The following is a 14,721-nucleotide window of genomic DNA, read 5'->3' on the forward strand; positions in this document are numbered from 1 at the left end:
GTTCCAGATGCGGGCGGGAGCGGGACTAAAAATGACACATTAATGCGGGATGAAAAATCAGTCCCGCGCAGACCTCTACCTGGAGCTTCCACACACCACCTACATGTGGATCAATAGCTTCCTCTCTGATCGCAGAGTGAGTCCCTTGCTCTACCCCCAGGGCTGTGTGCTGAGTCCCTTGCTCTACACACACCACTGCTCCCCTGTCTATCACAGATACACCATGGTGAAGTTTGCAGATGACACCACAGTGGTGGGGCTCATCTCCAGGGCGAGTCTGCCTACAGAGATGAGGTGGAGCGGCTGGCGAGTCTGCCTACAGAGATGAGGTGGAGCGGCTGGCGAGTCTGCCTACAGAGATGAGGTGGAGCGGCTGTCAACATGGTGCAGGGACAACAAAAACAGAGATCCCACCATTAAATCATCAGCGGGGAGTGTGTGTGTGTGTGTGTGTGTGTGTGTGTGTGTGTCTGGAGAGGGTGGCAGACTTCCGCTTCCTGAGAGTCCGTATCAATATGGACTCAGATTTAAGTGGATCAATGCAATGACAGATGGTGTGCATGCCTGCAGATGAATGTTCATTCTTTTTTTATGCAATGACTGGGCGTGTATGACTGTGTGTCTAGGTATGCTGCTAATGAAAACACTAGCACTTAAATTATTTATTATTTTTTAAATGTATTTATATTTATTTTTTATGAATGATGCACTGACTGGAGAGCACTTTACTTGGCAGGATTAGCTATACTGCCCCCTCTGCTGGAGAAGTTGTGCATTATTGTTGTGCTATGCTATTTCAAACGGTGGAAAAAGCTAAATGATAAAGCACATGGATTTTACAAACTAGCGAAACGGTTAGCATGAGTTCGGCAGAACAATGTGGATGTTACAAGGTAAGAAACACGACTTAAAACGAGTTTCTTGTTTCTCACTTCTCTTTCCGGGACGGTAGTCTCAATGCTGCAAGGTTGGTTTTCCGCCTGGGGACGCTAGGGGCAGCGGGAAAAGTCACCATTTTCACCGGAACAGGTCATTTAACCATCCAAATGATTTCTAAACGGGTTTATTACGTTGAAATAGTTGCCAAGTTCCCCTTTAAATTTCATTGTACCTGTGATAATGACAATAGTTTCAGGATGAAACTTCTTTAAAGAAATCAAAATCTTCTTACATTAAAGGAGAATTCCGGTGTCATATTGACCTAAAGTGTGTTGAAACATGATAATCCTTTAAGTCAAATGATTTTACGAGAAAGCGCTAGGTAAGTCTCTTTATACTGAAAACAATACCAACTAGATATTTTGATTTTGATTTAAGATTAATAAGAGTTGGTTGGATGTTATTAGATAAGCAGTTTTTGCAGTGCACATAGTTGCAAATTTCATATGATGATGAATCATTCCACAAAAAAATGGTTTGTCTTCTCCATCATCAAATTATTCAGTAGGCTAAACATCTAGCCTTGACTCAATAGGCTAAACATCTAGCCTTGACTCAATAGGCTAAACATCTAGCCTTGACTCAATAGGCTAAACATATAGCCTTGACTCAAAACAGCTGTTAGGCTTATGTCACTTTGATCTGTAAGAAATGTTACATGCAACCATGCTTAAATTCTGCTCACTTCACATTTATTATATTATAATATTTCATTATTGAATGCTTAGTTGGATTGATGTTTTCCCTGTCATCCTATATTTAAAGCAGGCATCCCTGCGGGCATGTAATTGGGCGACGGGTTTTCTACAGGAATGGCATGTTTGATCGGGAACTGCACTAGTCTCGACTAAATGTCAAAACACGGTCCAACTTCAAGCTTTATTTTTGCAATCCACTGTTCAAATATCCTGGAAATCCAGAGTTTCCACAAGCACAAATTTGAATTTGCTCAGCGAGTCACTAATGATGCTCATTACCTATAATTTGGGTCTGGATTTCCAGGCTACTGTTCAAAATCCCTTGAAGATGTTTTATCCTAAAACCCAGCGATTAAACGGTGCATATCAACTTATACTAAAGGTCAAGTCAAGTCCAGTTTATGTCTATAGCGCATTTCAAGGTGAGTTTTCTGCACGCACACACACACACAAACACACACACACACACACACACACACACACACACACACACACACACACACACACACACACCATCATGGCGCGGAGTTCTGAGTGGTCAGTAGCGTAAGAAGTCTTTCACACAAACACATGGGTATTTGTGGGTATTTGAGGGCGTTTGTGGGCATTTGAGGGCATTTGAGGGCGGTAACCAGGTACGCCATGCTGTTGGAGGTGCAAACAAACGCTGCATCGCCATGGAGATCACATAGTAAGGAGCTGGCTCAAGGGTTATAAAAGTATTTGGTTGTGTTCAGTTGTATAATGAAAGCACAGTTTTTATAACTATCCATGTGTGTTCACTTCTGGCACCTTGGCTATGAATTTGGTAACTATAACAGACTATTTGACGTCTTTAGAACACTAAACATATCAGGTGTCAAATGTTGAGTTATTCCAGTCTAAATTTTTTTGACGTCAATCACTCGTATGATGTATTTCTATTGTTTATCCAAAGTAAAGTGCCCGTTTCAAAGTTAACTGATGGTCAAATCAAGCAAAAGTTCAATATTGCTGGCACGTCCAAGAGGTCCGTGACGTGAGTTTGTGTGAAAGAATACAGGTACATTCAGAACACACACACAGCTGAAGTTTAATCCAGCCCTTTCCCTATTCAGAACACAGACACACACAGCTGAAGCCCTTTCCCCTGCAGAAGGGCAGGGTCTCTTTCCCGACACCCACCTGTAGCAGAGGTTTGTCCTGCATCCACAGACAGTAGAAGAGTCCTTTCCACACCTTCAACAACTCCTCCTCAGTGAAGCCGCCTATTGGGACACACACACACATTTTCACAAGTTCTGATCCACTCGTAAATTCGATAACCTCCCCGTTATGTCCACTTCTACAACTTCACATGATTCATTTTCTTTCATCTACACAACGACATAGGTTAGGAGTAGCGTATATACACAAAGACAAATACATAAACGCCCGCGAGCCCATTAACGTTATACTATATTACAGAAGATAGTCGAAAAAGGGGGCAGGGCAGCACGCGACACATTTACATTAGGACAACAGCAGAACAGGACACATTATGCGTTTCCATACCTCCAGGGACTTGTGAGCGCGATCTCACATATTTCCGCAGCTTTTTAAAGGCTTTGGTCCGAACAGTCCTCTCGTTTGCTGCTAATTTTTGGGCGAGAAGCACTTCGGGCTCCTGCTCTAGCGCCATGTTGGTTTCTCACGTGGGGAACTCACAACGGGCGCGTTTGCTACGTCACTTCTTCCAGGGACGCACTTTGATGGCGTAATTTTTGTCACAAGCAAGCAGCAGCGACAGCAGTAGTTGTCGTGGCAGCTAGTGACTAGTCTTCTCAGTAGAAAACATTATTGCCACAATAACTTTCTGAGTTATATGGTGCGTTTGAGTCTGGGGAGATAATGGGAAGACACTGATATAGGCTATTCTTATATATCTACGGAAACCCCAGCGGAAAAGTCCTCGTGAGCTTCCCAGTTGTGGATTGGACTTTGATGTACACTTGTTCATGTTGGTGTATGTCGCGTTTTAAAGCGGCATACGCTTCTTTGGATTAATGTGCGTATGTTAACCTTTGTTGTGTCGTCCATATCTTTCCCACATTCTGACCGCAAAGCACAGTCGGAAGAATGATGTTATCACTGAGAACGAACCATAGGAACGAACACAGTAGTAAAGTCAGTACATTAACACCTATCCAGAAGATGGCGATGAACATAATTTTAAAGCGGAAGCGAAACTAGCGGGGTAGTGTGAAGTGTACAATAAGCAACACATAAGAGATCATCAAAATAACATCAAAATAAATCAGACAACGCACGTACGCCAACTTGTGTCATGTGTGATCTGAAATTCTACAATTTGAAATAAAAGTGATGGAAATGATTAAATGCGCTGGCTTTCTTGATTGTCATTACCCACAGTTCAGAAACAAACAAAAGTCCTTTATTTTGACGTAACATTGTAGCGGCCATACTGGATTCTAGTTTTCTCCCGGTTCACGTCGTTATCGTGCAGGAAGAGATTAGAAATGGCCACAACTCGGTGAAAGAAGAAAAGGCGCCACTCTAAACGATTTAGCCGTGAACGCGAGGCGAATTTTATTTTTTAAGTCTTTGATAATCAGGTTGTACAATGTCCAACAGAACAGCCTACTTTTACGACCCCGACGTCGGCAATTTCCATTATGGCGCGGGACATCCAATGAAACCTCATCGTCTCTCCCTGACGCACAGTCTCGTTTTGCATTATGGATTGTACAAGAAGATGATGGTGTTTAAACCATACAAAGCCTCCCAACATGACATGTGTCGTTTCCACTCGGAAGACTACATCGATTTCCTGCAAAAGGTTAGTCCGAACAATATGCAGGGCTTCACAAAGAGTCTTAACACCTTTAATGTAGGAGACGACTGTCCCGTTTTCCCCGGTCTGTTCGAGTTCTGCTCGCGGTACACGGGAGCCTCGCTCCAGGGCGCGACGCAGCTCAACCATAAGATCTGTGATATTGCCATTAACTGGGCTGGGGGCCTGCATCACGCCAAGAAGTTCGAGGCTTCGGGGTTCTGTTATGTCAACGACATCGTCATCAGCATCCTGGAGCTGCTGAAGTACCACCCGAGAGTGTTGTATATCGACATTGACATTCACCATGGCGACGGGGTGCAGGAGGCTTTCTATCTCACAGACCGAGTTATGACGGTGTCCTTCCACAAGTACGGCAATTACTTCTTTCCCGGGACGGGTGACATGTACGAGGTGGGTGCCGAAAGCGGCCGCTACTACTGCCTGAACGTGCCGCTGCGCGATGGCATTGACGACCAAAGCTACCGGCAGCTCTTCCAGCCGGTCATCAAGCAGGTGGTGGACTTCTACCAGCCCACCTGCATCGTGCTACAGTGTGGGGCTGACTCGCTGGGCTGTGACCGCCTGGGCTGCTTCAACCTCAGCATCCGCGGCCACGGCGAGTGCGTGGAGTTCGTCAAGAGCTTCAAGATTCCGGTGCTGGTGCTGGGTGGCGGTGGGTACACGGTGCGGAACGTGGCGCGCTGCTGGACCTACGAGACGTCCCTCCTGGTGGACGAGCCAATCAGCGACGAGCTGCCCTACAGCGAGTACTTCGAGTACTTTGCGCCGGACTTTACGCTGCACCCAGACGTCAGCACGCGCATCGAGAACCAGAACTCGCGCCAGTACCTGGAGCAGATCCGGCAGACGGTGTTCGAGAACCTGAAGATGCTGAACCACGCCCCCAGCGTCCAGATCCACGACGTGCCCGCCGACCTCCTGAGCTACGAGCGCACGGACGAGCCGGACCAGGACGAGCGCGCGTCCGAGGACAACTACTCTCGTCCCGAGGCCAGCAGTGAGTTTTACGACGGGGACCATGACAATGACAAGGAGAGTGATGTGGAGATTTAACCCCACCCCCCACCCCCCCCCCAGGACTCAGTAACGAGTCCTCAGTAAGGCCGTGTGAGGGTCATCAGGAGAGTGATGTGGAGATTTAACAGGACTCAGTAACGAGTCCTCACCCCAGGACTCAGTAACATGTCCTCAGTAAGACCGTGTGAGGGTCATCAGAGGTCATCAGAGGGTCATCAGAGGTCATTGATATTCCAGTATAATTCGGGGTTTTGTTGTGATGTTGGCTCCTTGGGACTAGGCCGGTATCAACTGGTCTGTGACTCCATCACTGTCGCCCTGACGACGGCCCTGGACACCGCTGCCGTCTATCTCTGTGGCAACACAGCTGCCCTTTATTTTTACGGCAACACCGCTGTTGTTGCCTCATGAACAGTAGCTCTTGCCTGGCGTGCAAATCAACACAGCCTTTATGAAATCACCAACACACACACACACACACATAGCCTGTATGAAATAACTTGTACACACACACACACGTGGTCACACAGCTCAGTATACACACACAAACACACACACACACACACACACACACACACACACACACACACACACTTGGTCACATAGCTCAGTACACACACACACACACACGTGGTCACACAGCTCAGTATACACACACACACACACACACACACACACACACACACACGTGGTCACATAGCTCAGTACACACACACACACACACACACACACACACACATGGTCACATAGCTCAGTACACACAAACGTACACACAAACACACACACACACACGTGGTCACACAGCTCAGTACACACACACACACACACACAGTCCATGCTCCCCCCTCTCGTACTCTGTTCCAGGCTGTGGAATCAAGGGTTATTACAGTTAATGTTGTATCTTTGTATGTTTATTGTTTGTATGTTTACTGTTTGTATGTTTACTGTTTGTATGTTTATCATTTTTTGACTAGAAGAAAAGACGCAATGTAAACGATTACTGCCCTGATTTTAAATAAAAGCATCACCGCAGATTTTCAGGGTTCCCTGGAATTTCTGGAATATCATGGAATTTTGGAAAGTCTATTCCTGACATGGGAAATCAGGGCATTTTATAATTTTGGAGGTGGAGTCATGGAATATCAGGGACATTTGTTGTAGCTGTTTACAACAAAAGCTGTTTATTTGCCAAAATACATTAATACAAATATGTCCAGGCAGAATTGGTGCATATCTGGTTATTAGCTTTACTGCTTGCTTGACTAGCCCAACTTGTTTATTCAATGCCCATTTATTAATTTATTATATTGAATGCTACAGGACAGGCTATAGTGTACCATTCATTATATAGTCATGGAAATTCAGTTTTGTTTTCAGGGAAAAGTTGTGGAATTTGACTTGGAATGGGAACCCTGGATGTTCTCCTTGTCCATTAGGACCTGGTCCACAGCCGGCCCACATCCGGTCCACAGCCGGCGCTCCGATGGAAGAGTGTCATTGTACAAACTTACAAAGAAATTCAGGGGCATTCAAGAACCGGGCTCAGTATAGAGTAATAAATATAATAAATATTCCTCACACTCAACTAGCGCAGCTGGTGGCCATTGTGCTTCCTTCTCTTAGTCATTTCTGAGGTTAATGAAATCAATGTAAACAGGTTAAATCTGTTTCTTTTCAACTTCTCAGTCATTTTTGGTATTTGGCTTTGGATGGTTAGACTATGCACACTGCCTTTTTCATATGGCGGGGGCGGGGTTTCTCTATATGTTTTTTACTGATAGGACACCTCTGACACCCACCTAAAGACCACACCCCCTTCTAACTGCAGCGCTGTCACCATGTCACATGACCTTAAAATATCACAGGGGCCTGCGTCGTCATTAGGCTTGTTGGAGATGAACTGCGTCTGACTTTCTACGTCAACGTGAGCTTCAGAGGCTAGCCGGGTGGAGCTACAACAGACGGCAGCTCATCCCAGACAGACCGGCTACAGCAGGGGCTGAGTCAGACATTTGACACATTGGGGGCTTAGCCCAGTGTCACACACAGGAAGGCTAGGGGGGTCCGGGGGCATGCCCCCCCAGCAGAAAATGTTGAAAAATAACCCCTTAAATAATGACTTCTAGTGAATTCTGTGTAAACTAATGGACACATTGAGACTTCAAAAGTGTGAGACTCAAGGTATCTGACTGGCACTAGGCTACACTGTGTAAAATTATAGTTTTGGGTCTTTCAAGAGGGGTCTTTCATAGCCTATCTGATCAGCATGCACTTAGTTAATTAAGCGTTTCTTATGAGTTATGGTTTGTATATTATAGGCTAGTATGCTGAGATAACCCTGATGGGATGCTACCTTGTCTCAATACTGTCGTGGGCTTTATTGAAATCCTTTAGTTTATATATCTTTTATGTAGTATCTTTATTCTGTGTAATATCATTGTTTTGTGAAACTGAATTCTGTAGTAAGTTCAGTGTGGGAAAGGAAGACTGGTTTAAGTGAAAGAGCAGGCCTGGCAGAAAATGTCATAGATAAGGTTTGGTGCCAGGAAATGTAAGCAAAACCTAAAGAATGTAGGAATAACAGGATGAGAGGGCAAAGGTGAAGTACCATATATTACTTGGTCAGTTATCTGTAAACATAGCGTGTCTTGTCTGGGATGACTTGAAGGGGTATAAAGGCTGGACAACAGCCAGAGGATGTTAGCTTACTTTGCTCACTTAGCTCACTTATCTTACTTTGCTTTCACTTGCTTGCTTCACTAATGCTCCGGAGTGCATTAAAGCCATCATCTGCAGTATACATCCACAGTGTGCGGACTTCTTTTGATGTTGTATTATTTAATTTGGATTTGACACCACATAATTGGCGAGAGCCAGCCAGGAGTTGGAAAGGACAATATTTAGGCATCATCTCAGAGTCCAGGGTTTGGTCAGGGAGAGGCTGATGCATAACTTAAACTAAGGTGAGCAACTTTTGTTTAATAGCAGCTAGACTCCTCTGATCAGGCTGTACACTGAGTTATGAATACTTGTCTAAAAACGTCCCTCCAGTCAAAGAATCTTGCTAAAAAACAAAGACCAAGGGATTAATACTGCAGATTATGGTAAGCATTTGTGTGTACACTAATGGAAATGATTTTGCATGTGTAAAATCAAAAGTTCTGCATGTGGAGAACTACTAAATTCCTGCATGTGAAGGAATGAGAGAGCTAAAAGTAACAGTTTTGCATATGAAAAACTGAAAGGTCTGCATGTGAAGACCTCATTTCCTGCATGTGGAGGAAATAATACTAACAAGTTGAGTACAGCTGATATCTGATATAAATATATCAGGTCTGAATAAGTTGAAGTTGAAACACTCCAAGAGCGAGTGGATGGCCAAGTGAGGCACCTGGTGCCTGGAATAATGTTTAATAATGTTGTGTAAAAGTTGTGGATGTAAAGCTAAAAGAGAATACAAAGAAGTGTTGAATGGAAGTCTACTTGATTTTTAGTATATGTTGCTGGTCCATGGCAGAGCATTGGTAAAAGACGTCATATACTTGCATAACTTGTGATTAAGGAGAAGAGGCTGTGTGTGTGTGTGTGTGTGTGATACCAGGCAGAGGAGCTGCTGGTTGAAATAGGAAAAGGTGGGGGCTTGTGTAAACAGAGCAAAGGTATGCTGGGGACAAAGGATGTAGGTCTGAGATGGTTAAGGCATGTTGAACTGGGAAATATTGGAAAATATTTCACTTTGAAAGATTTTTGGGGAATGTTTAATACTGCAAAGTGTTGGGTTGAATGTCTTGGTCTTCCATGATCAAAATATTAGAAATGGTTGATAATGAGAATGTGGTAGTGGGAAAATGGTTTTGAAAGGTTGGTAACGACAGAACAGAATGGTTCTGAATTACAGTGGGCAGTTGTCTGCAGAAGTGGAGTGCTGCTTGCTGAGAATATAATATTGCCATAATAGATTAGATGGTCAAGGCAAAAGAGGAATAGCTTCATTGCTTGACACTGGGGCTGTCATAGTCACTTTGACCTTTTAAAAATTGAATTTGCAATAATGAGAGATACAGAAACAGTTCTGCTAGTTTTTGATTTTCTTTAAAAGACTCCACATGTTTTATGTTTTCATGATACTGGATAAAGGCAAATTATATTAGTGTTTACATACTTTAGTCATATAGCTTACGTGCATAAATAATTCACTACGGTAGTAGTCCCATAATGTATAGTGTATTGGTTGGTTAAGCTAGTCTCTTTAGGTTTCTATTATGTTTAAAGGGTCATTTCAAGTTAGCCTTGTTTATAATAAGAGTATTATTACAAGTTAGAGAGAGTTAGTAGGAAAAATCACATCTGTGCTATGCTGTGGATGAGTAGACCAACTGACAGATGGAGGCCCATCATGGTTAAATATAGTTTTAAGATCCAGGATTTGGGATGAACGCTGATGGCGGTTCCAGGTGTTGGAAAAGTGTTGTTGTGTCCAGTGTTGACTAAGATATATTATGTATTAGTAGTAGTAGTAGTATGTTGACAATTGATAGGTTATATTAGTGGTAGCCTACTAATGATATACAGTATATTAGCTTATCAGTAGGTGTTAGGTTCAACTGTTAAATTAGCATTGTTAAGAATATGATAATCATGATAGTAGTATTAATAATAGGTCTAAATTAAATAGCTTAGCTATTAGCATGACTAGGCTAGGTTTGCATAGTATTATTAGGCTCAGATAGCTGTTGGCATTATTAGGCTAAAGCTGGGTCAGCAACTGGCATTACTACACTGGATAGCAGTATTGAAGTTAATTTGGTTCATGGTAACATTGTTGAAGCTTAGGTTTGCTTTAGAAAGATTTTGTGATGGATTATAGTTCATGGAAGACCACAATGTTATTGGGAAAACTAATTGAATTTAAGACTCCTTTGGATAATGTTCTAGACATATATAGGAACTCAATAAGGTTTATCAATAACTCATATTACAGTTGGTGTATTGTGGTATGTGTGTCATGAGTATGTGTGTTATGAATAACATCCTACCTTGTGGTGTTATGGGTGTTAATATACAATAATATCAGGTATTGTTTCCATGTACATTTACAGTTAAAGGTACAGGTGACTGTTTAGCTCTGAAGAGGTGGTTTGGGCAAGGTCATTTGGTTTTAGAGCTGTCCTGCTATGTGGAAAAGGTTTATGGCTATAGGCTATGGTTATAGCCTTCCCACATAGTCCTTTTTTGTTAAGAGTTGGAAAAGGGGTTTTGTATTGTCCACATCACTGGTTGCATAAGCCAAGATCAACTGACATATGATAAATCAAAAAATGGTTAATATTTGAAATAACGGCGACACTGAAAAAGACTGACTCTGACTGACTTAAAACGTTTTGGATTACTACTTTATATTTAACAATCTAGATGATGGGGATATTGATGGTTTCAGAAGATCTCTGGGGATATTTAGTTTCTACCTGTCAAATGGGTTGAAGAATCATATGGTATAAGGCAGCAATTGTTGTTAGCACTGAGGGGTTATTTGATGGAAAGTGGTGCTAAGCTACTTGGCCCTAGAGTATCATTTGTTATTTGCATAGCTATATTATAATTTAGATAATACTGATATAATTAAGTGGTTATAGGGTTATATGGGGTGTTAGTTAATTTGCTGTTGGGGTTTTATGGGGGCTCAGTAGGCTCAGTACAGAGGGAACTGAGTAGTGACTCCCTTAGCAAAATTAGTTTGTGAAATGTACTGTGGGTCTATTTATTTCTAACTAAGAATATGCATAGCTTAAACTTTTTGTGTAAAAATCATAGAAATGGTAAATTTATTTATACTTGGTATAAGAGTTTTGAGTATATCTAGCCTACACTTATACTTGGATTTATACTTAGAGACTGTATATGTAGTATAGTATATGTATACTGAAGGAAAGGTTTAAGGATACTTATTTACCTATAGCTAGAGGTTGGATAGATAGATGGATGCTTTATTTATCCCAAAGGGGAAATTCAAGAATGAATGTTGAATGTTGAGAGGAGGTATGATAAAGTTAATTTCATAAAATTCATTAGTAAATTTTAATATTACACTTTTGATAAAGTAACAGTGCTAAAGGATATTAAAATACATGGAGACAACTGGGGAATTATACTTCATTGGCTTAAGTGATAAATGAACTGGAAGTATGTTTTGGTAGTGAGGAATGGCATAATATATTAGACCATTCACTGTGGAATGCAGCATATGGACAGTAAGAGCCTCAAAGTTATAGAATTATATAAGATAATTACTCTAGTAATGTTTAGAGAAACTGGGTAATCTGATAAAAGGTAAAGGGAATGCAAGTCAACCTAAGTATGGAAATTTGATAGTCACCTATAAAAATAAGTAGTGTTACAGAAACCCCAGGCTAAAGTAACAGGGATCAGTTGGTAAACAGTACAATGAAAAAGTGTTGCAGAAAAGTGGTTGAGAGAATGAGGAAATAGAGATTTATGGCCTATACAAGAATTAATGGATTTAGCACTGTTACAAAGGTCAGGGATTACATGAAAATTGACACAATAGTAGAGCTATATGTCAGGACCCACAGAGACAGACAAGACAAGAAGTCAAGCAGTGTGAGATTTATTTACAGGCATCATAGGCATCAGAACATCACAGACAGAATCCAGGGTTTTCACGAAAACATGGCCTACTGGCAAAAGTTCAGAAGTGTCATACCACACGCTGAGAACACAGGAGATCCAAAAGGCAAACTTAGGAGATTCAGCTTCAATAGCAGTTCAGAACAGATTTCAAGGAACAGAGTGACCTGGAGTTCTGTAGCATCCGATGATGAGGCCAGAGACAGAGTGCTGGGTGAATGGAGATTAAGTAGTCTGTGGTTCAATGAAGTGCAGGTGAAAGTGATCACCAATCAGGAGGGAAGAGAATGAGCAGTGGAGACTGATTGGTTGGGGTGAGTAACTAATAAGCAGGGGAGAGTGAACGGGCAGGTGTGGTTAAGTTGGACTGATTGCTCGTTTGGGAAACTTGCCTGGCTGTGACACTATAAGAAGAAAAGGTCAGTCATAGTGGAAATAGTAGGAGAAAGAGGTATTTAAAAGGCTCAAAAACATCTTGACATCTTGATAGATTAATACAATAGGAGATAAGAGGCAGAAGTAAGGAGATGACTTGGGAGAGAGTGACCCTAAATGTAGGAATAATAATAGATGCAGATGTTATAGGAAGATATAAGGGATAAAATGTACAGTTAATGGTAAATTACAAAAGGGCAAGGTAAAGTAGATGATAGATAGAGAGTAATCTAGTAAATACTACAATCTGCCTGCAGCATGATTTCCTCATCCCCTCCAGCTAAACAGTAAATGTAATGCTGCCTCTTATATCTAAGGGGGGAAAAGCTCATTACCAGCCGTGTGAGGACATGCTGATGTGCAGGGGTTAGTCAGTGGGGGTGGAGATTCAGACAAGATGGTAATAACTAAGGCAGAGTGAGAGGAAATTACAGAGGAGGCATCATGTGAGAATGGACATCTGAAGCAAGACAATCATCAGGTTGTTTTGACTGTCAAAGAAGGGACAAAGAAACAGGACAAGAGGGAGGAGCCCAAGGCATGCCTTCTGAGGCCTTTGTGAAATAGCATAGTTTTAAGGAGGTGAGCAGGAGAAGGAGGATACCAATACTATCAAAGGGAATTGATGAGGAAACCATGATGAGGAACTATCTTATGGGTGAGCCCACCTGATACCCAACGCTGCCCAGACTAGGTACAGAGAAGGTAGTTAAGACATCTCAGGGTCATTTTAAAGTATGATTTACTCTTATTCTTACCTTTATTATATTTTGATTGTTATTTTGAATAGAAGTGACTACTGTTTAATTAATTGTAAATGTAAATGTTTTAATCAAATTAAGTGACAAAGTGATAACACTGTTATTTTTAATGTCAAATGACACTCCATTAATTTTTCAGGATAGGTGGTGGTGTAAGTAGGTAAGACTAACTTGACTATGTCCTAGGGACTGTTACATATTACAATATTACCTCTAGATCATGGGAGTTCCCTAGTGGTCACTCGCACTCAACAAGTCTAAGGAATAGAATGATTTAGCTTTAATGGGAAAAATAAAGTTTGTAGAAATATTGAAATGATGTAATATCTGCTTTACATGTAACTAATGTGAAGCTATAAAAGATTTTAAAGAAAAGCTATACTAAAATAACATTTGATAAAAAGGATTTACTAAAGTTTAGATAGATAAGGTAGTATAGGGCTAGAAGAGGTAAGCTTAGTTTTTGAAGAATAAAACATTATAAAAGTCTATGACATGCAGAGACATTTGGAGTAAGATATGTTGAAGAAAGGATGAGATTACTGTATGTCCTAGAACAGCTAATTAATATAGCTTGCATAATAACCAGTCTTAAAGTGGTATTCCAAATTGACAATAAATAAAATAACAATGCTTATAGGGAAATGTGTTTAATCTCTATGCAAAAAGAGAATAGATGGTATTAGGATCATCATAAGTCATTGTCAGAAGATTAAAATGTTTTATTATTTCAGGAATAGAAAAGCTGGTGGAAAGATGTTGGTCTTCATGGAAGGAATGGAGGTCCACCAACTCTATTCTGTTAATCACAGTAACAAAGGGGGGCGAACCCTGGTAGAATGTTAAATTGTATGATTTGTTACATTTGTTACCTTGGGTTACAGATTTTTATAATTTTTCACTGTCATTATTTGATTAATGTTTTATTTGAACGTCCCTTTGGAAAAAAGAGTCTGCTAAATCCCATAACTGTAACTCTAATGGTTAGTGGCATTTATATGATACTAACCAGATATTTTCCCAACAGATACTTGATATGGTGCTTTCCTTTGCGCATAGTTGGGATCTATGAGCAAGGGGGGAGTAGTAAAGAGGAATATTTTTAGAGGAATATTTTTATTGAAGGATTTTCATAGTTACAGGAAGTTATTGATGATAGTCTAACAGATGTCATGTGTATAGTCATAATATCAGGAAAGTGATAGTGTTGTCTAAACCATTAGGTCCCAGAAGGATCATAAAAACACTTAGTTATTGATTACATTGATATGAAAAATGTAATAAAATAAGAAACTTTGGTAGTGGTTTGTAGGGGTTTTCAGATGATAAGGGCAAATGACATGTTAAAAGGGAGAATTGCTAAAATATGTGCCTCAACAGATTTAAACTG

General features: G+C 41.2%; 2 protein-coding genes across 2 annotated transcripts in view; one reads left to right on the forward strand and one right to left on the reverse strand.

Annotated features, from left to right (window-relative positions):
- LOC125291843 (ribosomal RNA processing protein 1 homolog B-like) overlaps positions 1-3,795 on the reverse strand; it is a 38,071-nt gene extending 34,276 nt beyond the window's left edge. Inside the window, 2 exon segments of the mRNA XM_048238761.1 lie at positions 2,802-2,884; positions 3,171-3,795. Coding sequence (XP_048094718.1) covers positions 2,802-2,884; positions 3,171-3,297 — 210 coding nt within the window. The 5' untranslated portion in view covers positions 3,298-3,795.
- Positions 3,796-4,112: 317 nt separating this feature from the next.
- hdac3 (histone deacetylase 3) lies at positions 4,113-5,636 on the forward strand. Its single transcript, XM_048239270.1, has one exon. The coding sequence runs from the start codon at positions 4,240-4,242 to the stop codon at positions 5,524-5,526; it is 1,287 nt and encodes a 428-aa protein (XP_048095227.1). The 5' UTR covers positions 4,113-4,239; the 3' UTR covers positions 5,527-5,636.
- Positions 5,637-14,721: the final 9,085 nt, after the last annotated feature.

The sequence above is a fragment of the Alosa alosa genome, chromosome 3 (genome assembly GCF_017589495.1).
Source record: "Alosa alosa isolate M-15738 ecotype Scorff River chromosome 3, AALO_Geno_1.1, whole genome shotgun sequence".
In the NCBI taxonomy this organism is placed as follows: domain Eukaryota; kingdom Metazoa; phylum Chordata; class Actinopteri; order Clupeiformes; family Clupeidae; genus Alosa; species Alosa alosa.